This window comes from Vigna angularis, chromosome 2 (assembly GCF_016808095.1).
Source record: "Vigna angularis cultivar LongXiaoDou No.4 chromosome 2, ASM1680809v1, whole genome shotgun sequence".
NCBI classification, from domain to species: Eukaryota; Viridiplantae; Streptophyta; class Magnoliopsida; order Fabales; family Fabaceae; genus Vigna; species Vigna angularis.
Genome location: NC_068971.1, coordinates 11,874,147 through 11,880,146, shown reverse-complemented (window position 1 = coordinate 11,880,146; position 6,000 = coordinate 11,874,147). Strand labels below are relative to the sequence as shown.

The window sequence follows — 6,000 nt, the reverse complement described above, 5'->3', positions numbered from 1 at the left end:
GAAAACATCCTTTGAATGACTCTCTTTAGCCACATACTTAAAGAGTATCCTTTAAATGATGAAAAATGCAATTTATGTTTTGTTTTTATCAGGAGTCTCTTTGATGAATATGCATAGAAAAGTGATATTTGTAGTAATAGCAACAATACATAATTTTGTATAACAAAAGCCAATTCCGATGATAAAGTAGAGGATTTTGCTCCCTGTAAATTCGATATCAAACCTTAATTACAAGAAAGCAAGCCATCTCTATCACCTTTTTATGGTTGGCTTTATTCCAAAAATCATATATGCATTGAATCTACCCTTAACCTTTTTCCAAGTAACCCCAACCATCTATTCATTGCTTCTGCATGCTGCTTTCATCTCCCTTTTCATTTAACCACATAAATAACTACAAAACCATTATCTTCTTACACACAAATCAAACTTCAAATTACTCATTATTTTCATAGAAAATAAGAGACAACCACTTCATTCCCACGGATTAATTAAATTAACTTTTGTTGGCTGAACCAGTCAAAACACCATTGGTTTTTTTTTCTCATTAATATTGAGAATAAAAGATGGATACTACTACAAATTTCTTAGAAAAGTAATATATATTTATATTACACAGTTTGTTTTTGCATAGCTTCAAATAAAACTTAAAATAGAAGAAAGTGGGAAACTATCTAAATTCAAGCAAGCCTTCAAAGACATCATCAAAGATATCTGGAAAGTCGACAGCCTTGTACTCTGAGTCAGGTGTTGAAGATGATAGAGTGACATGTTTTGGTGAACCATCAAAGGTGAGGTCAGAAGAGATGAGGTAATCATTGGAGGAAGTTGAGGGTGGAATCTCCTCCTTGCACTCCCTTTTGACAGATGAAGGGAAAGATGATGAGAGAAAGGGACACTCTTGTTGTGATTGGGTAGAGAAGGAGTTGTTGAAGCTAAGAAACTTGGAAGAAGATGAAGGAGACATGTCGAGTATGATCTCGGGGTTTCCCATGTTCTTGCAACTGTGCTCACCGTAGTAGATTGTCTTGTACAAGATTGGATCCTCCTGAACTCTTTGCACCTGCTTTGTCGCTTGGCAACCCTGGTCTCTGTGAGTGCACCTAAAGTAGTTCCTGAAAATTCAAACCACAACACATCAATTTCTCCTATGGAAACACAAAATATAGACTGATATCAAGTTAGAAAAGCTTAATTCATTCTGCGTAAACATCTATTCAGAAGATTTTTCAAATGCTAAGACACGTTAAATATTCAAATATGATCATATATGTATATATATATATATATATATACCTTGGGAATTTGGCATTGAGAATCTCCTTTTGACCATACTTCCTCCATTGGTGGCCATCATCGATTGGAGCTTCAGACTCCTTCTCTCTTGTTTGTTCAGTTCTTCTGCAAATTCAGATAAACTTTTTAATTGGTTCTCATAAACCAAAACCAATCGCAGTGTCTGCAACAATCATTTTTTACTGTGCCAAACAGACATAATAACCAAAGGTACTAAAGACAAAGAAACAAAGACTATTAGACAGGGTCTACCCAACAACACCACAGTACTTCACCACATGTTTTTATATATATGAACAATAATTCACGGGGTCCAATGTTAGGCACACGTAAAGGATAAAGTCACACGGTATCAAATTAAAGAGACACCAAATTAGCAAATCTAATTATTCACAATTCAGCACTTAACATGATCGTGTTGGTGAAATGAAAAATGGGAAAAGGGAACATAAATTAAAGGTTTTGATTAGCTAATTAATTAATTAATTAATTAATTACCTTCTCTTGTAACACCCTCTTCGTGCTTTAACCGTGGAGTTCTTGCAATTGCTCTCTTGAGAGTCCTCGAGTTTGGGAGAGGCCCAAAGTTGAACATTGGAGGCATCGTGAAATTCAGAAGTGGGGTTGTCGTTCAAGAGCAAGAGGGAGTTGGTGAAGGACATGAGCACCTCCTTCACGAGTTTCTCCGCTGAAGGAGAATCTTCACCATTCCCATTGATGACACTCCTGAGCTGTGTGGCAGAATCACGACCTCTGAGAAGCTCCTCAATTGCTTTCATACGAATAGTAGAACCGCCAAGCTTGTCCATGTTCCTACCGATCTCTGAAACTTTGATGGAACACGCTCAGAAATTGGGCCTTGTTTCTTGGTTAGATTTTGTTTTATCACTCACACATTCATGCTCAACTCAGCTACATATTATACACGGGTGAGCATTATATATGCGATCAATTAAATATCAAAAGAGGCAACAAGTTGTCGCAATGCGCACATGCCTGATGTTCAAAGGAACCTTAGCACGAAAATTCCAACACCTTTCAACATCAACATAAATCCAACCGCAATGTATGCGCGTGTCAAGCACAGCGACTAGAGTTATGCCACCTGTGACTAATCAAGAATGGGGCTTCGGGGTGGAACGTGGGAAAGGGGATAGTGCGTGGGTTACTCTTAGGAGCAGGAAGTGACGTCATGGAATTGCGTTGGCGAGACGTCATAAAACAGGTGGCGGAATTTGAGTGGTCCTGAGTGAAGATGGAAAGACTGTTATACCCTTAGTGAGTAGTTTTTGTGGAAAAAATTTATCCATTGGATAAGGATCACAGTTAGCATTTATTAAGATAACGTTGAATGATGATGAGAAGTATCTGTTAGGGTTTTCATCCCACTCAAATGGGCCATGATGGGCATTATTTTTTAATAATAAATTTTCTTTGAAAAAAGAGTTTAAAAATATATTTATTTTAAAAAACTTTTTATATGTAATGACTTAACTTATTATAAATTTGACTATTTAGAATTTAATATAATTTAAATTATCGACACTAACATTATGATTCAATATAATTTAATTTTAAGTCTCAAGATTACGGAAAAAAAACTTATAATTTTACAATGAGTAAGAAAGAAAAAATATATAAATTCATTGTTATTTATCTTCCTATCTTCATGTATTAATTAACAATTAAAAATATTAAATGAAATTAACACATACAATAATATATATATATATATATATATATATATATATATATATATATATAGAGAGAGAGAGAGAGAGAGAGAGAGAGATTTAAAGAAATAAATGTAGAACAATATTAATTAAACTAAAATATCTATTGTAATATATATGCTCTAAAATGAAATTAAAGACGATAAAAAATATCAATTATGTTAAAATTAAATCTTACTATAACTGTAAACATTAATAATTACCAAATTTGTAGATTAATATTGTTAATGATCATCTAAATTATGTTTATAATTAAAGGTATAAATATTATGAAAGATTACACATAATAATTTCTAGGAAAATCACATATAATACTGGTTATATAACGTTAAATTAAAAAAAATTATAGTTTGGTTTGAGAGAAAGAGATAATTATAGTTTGATTAAGTAAAAAGTTGTAATTTAAACCTCAAACTTTAATTATTGTGTATAATTTTTTGTTTCATTCCGTAGATGAAGTTATAAGATTCAAACTATAAAAACATTGTTCATGTTTTAATTTGTATTTTATAAGTGAATAAATTGTATTTTAAACCTCAAACTTTAAAAACAATGTTCATATTTTAATTTTTTTACTTCTTAATTGGACAGAAGTTATAAGATTTAAATTACGCACTCATTCTACTGAAAATTGGTGTGAATGCATAAATTTATGCGCATTCTAGGTCCCATAAAATTAAAATAAAAAATTCATTAGCAATCTTACGTTATGGATGTTCTAAGCAAAATTATATCCTAAAATATAATTATTTTTTTAAGAAAAAAGTAACTAAATTGTCCCTTAAACCTCAGAAAGTTATATTTTATTAAAACATAGAAAACTAAAATAAATCTTCAAAATTCTTTTAAATCTCTAAAATTATTGTTTTCATCATTTTAGTTTATGATTGATAAACTTAACCGAAAATAATAATATGTGCTTAGTAATTAAAACAAATTAATATGTTAACCCCTCAAATAAAAAGTTATACATATTTAAAATTTATTTAATTTCAAATACGACATGATTAAAAGGCACAATTTTATACGATTCCTAATGTTTCGAGAAATTAACAATTAATTTTCAGTTAACAAATCATTAGATTATAAAAAAAAAAGTAACATTAATAAAGTAGAAATATGATTAAATTGCAAGGTGTAATAGAAATGTTTTATAAATTTAACAGCGAAGAATGTGCCAATTAGTTGATAATCAATTGATACATTTGATCGTGAATAAAATAATAATGTAATCTAAAAAATTTAATAATTATTTATTATAGAATAATAACAACATGTTAAATTCTATTCCATCCCCAGTTTAGATTCAGTCCCTCATTCATGGTATCGCACGTGAACACAAGAGCTAACCGTTTGATAATCACGTGCTCTCTCCACAAATCTAGTTTCCGAGTTGTTTTTTTTAATTAATAAACAACATATTTTTTTATTGAAAACAAAAAAATAAATTTTTTCAATTTTAAAAAACTCTTATTCAAAGTTTGAAATCATAGTTAAATTTAATCAATTAATACAATCTTCAATTTATAACAATTTTGCTTAATATCTATACCGATTAAATTAAAGATAATATCAACTAGTATATAAAAACAATAAAAACTTTATTTTATAAATTAATTTTATGAAATTGTGTTAAATATACATTTATTTATTTAAAAATTCAAATATATTTTTAATCTTTAAATTTAGACACAAAATTAAAATTCATCTATGTTTCAGACTTTATATATTTTGGTTTTAAAATTTTAAAAACGAAAAAAAAAAAAAATATATATATATATATATATATATATATATATAATCTTTTTAATTCAATTATGTTAAATTTTTTGACGTGTTGACATTAGTTGGTGTTTAAGTTGTTTTTACAGTTGACACGTTTAAACTCAAACATCAGTGTAAATTGTAGTTTAATATGCACAACAAAATTAATGTTATTAGATTAGAAAGACTACACAATGCATTTTCAAAACTTATTAACCAAATATTGAGATAATAATAAATTATAATTTCACGTTTACGTTTAAAGATAAAAACGCTTACAAAAAATTTACTTGTATAAAAAAAATTTACTTGTATAACTTTATCATAGTATTTAGAATGTATTCCTTTGAGAAGGTGAATATTTGAATAAACTTGAGTTAATGAATTTTAGTTATTTCTTTTTTAAGATATTTGGAAGTAAATGAATGGATTTAAAAATAAATACATGTATAATTCATTACAAAATTGATTTCTTCAGTTATAAATCATGAATTTCTTTTTCCACCAAAAACTAGTTTCACTTCCACTCATTATCAATAGAAATATAATGATAAAATGACTATTTGTTCTTACAAATCTTTAAAAATATGAGATTTTGATGGTATTTCACAATATTAAGATTTAGGATTGATACATTGATCTAAATCAATTTCTTATTGTGTAATTTGAGTCTCTAATGGTTTTTATAATTCTAAACAAACAAATAAAAGGTTGGTAATGGTTGATATGAATCGAAGAAAAGACAAGTGTAAACAAACTATTTTTGAATAGTTATTTTAACATTCAACTAGTGTTAGTTAAGGTATATCCACCATCGCACTCTTTTAAATAATTGTACTAATTATAAACTAATGCATTGTTAGGGAACGAGAGACGTGCTAAGCACTATTTTAATCCAGTCAAATCATACTTCGTTGCTTGCTAGATTCGATTTACATCATTATTATCTATCGTTATCACGTTTTACGAGACTAAACTAAACACAGTATTATGGGAATGTCACGTTCATCAAAAATTTAAATTTTAATCCACTTTGTCATAAAAATAAAATAAATTAATTCCCTTAGTATGATGTCGATTTATCTATTTATTTTTATGATTTTTTTTCATAGGTAAATGCTTGCTTTCACATGGGATAAGTTGTAGAAAATTCATTACTTATTAAATGAAAATTCGGAGTGTTTAAGGTCCTTTTTAGGTTACTTTC

At 28.4% G+C, this 6,000-nt stretch overlaps 1 protein-coding gene across 1 annotated transcript; it reads right to left on the bottom strand.

Annotated features, from left to right (window-relative positions):
* Positions 1 to 574: 574 nt before the first annotated feature.
* On the bottom strand, positions 575 to 2,220 carry LOC108321334 (probable WRKY transcription factor 70). The gene is made up of 3 exons (XM_017553060.2): positions 1,795 to 2,220; positions 1,297 to 1,401; positions 575 to 1,115 (listed from the first exon to the last, which is right to left on the bottom strand). Exons 1-3 carry the CDS (start codon positions 2,103 to 2,105, stop codon positions 671 to 673), a joined length of 861 nt encoding a protein of 286 aa, XP_017408549.1. The 5' UTR covers positions 2,106 to 2,220; the 3' UTR covers positions 575 to 670.
* Between the last annotated feature and the right edge of the window lie 3,780 nt (positions 2,221 to 6,000).

Coding starts and splice junctions, on each gene's coding strand:
- LOC108321334 (XM_017553060.2), bottom strand. CDS start 2,105: ATGGACAAGCTTGGCGGTTCTACTATTCGTATGAAAGCAATTGAGGAG. Junction 1,402..1,794: donor AGAGGGTGTTACAAGAGAAG/GTAATTAATTAA, acceptor CTGAATTTGCAG/AAGAACTGAACAAACAAGAG. Junction 1,116..1,296: donor CTCAATGCCAAATTCCCAAG/GTATATATATAT, acceptor TTGAATTTTCAG/GAACTACTTTAGGTGCACTC.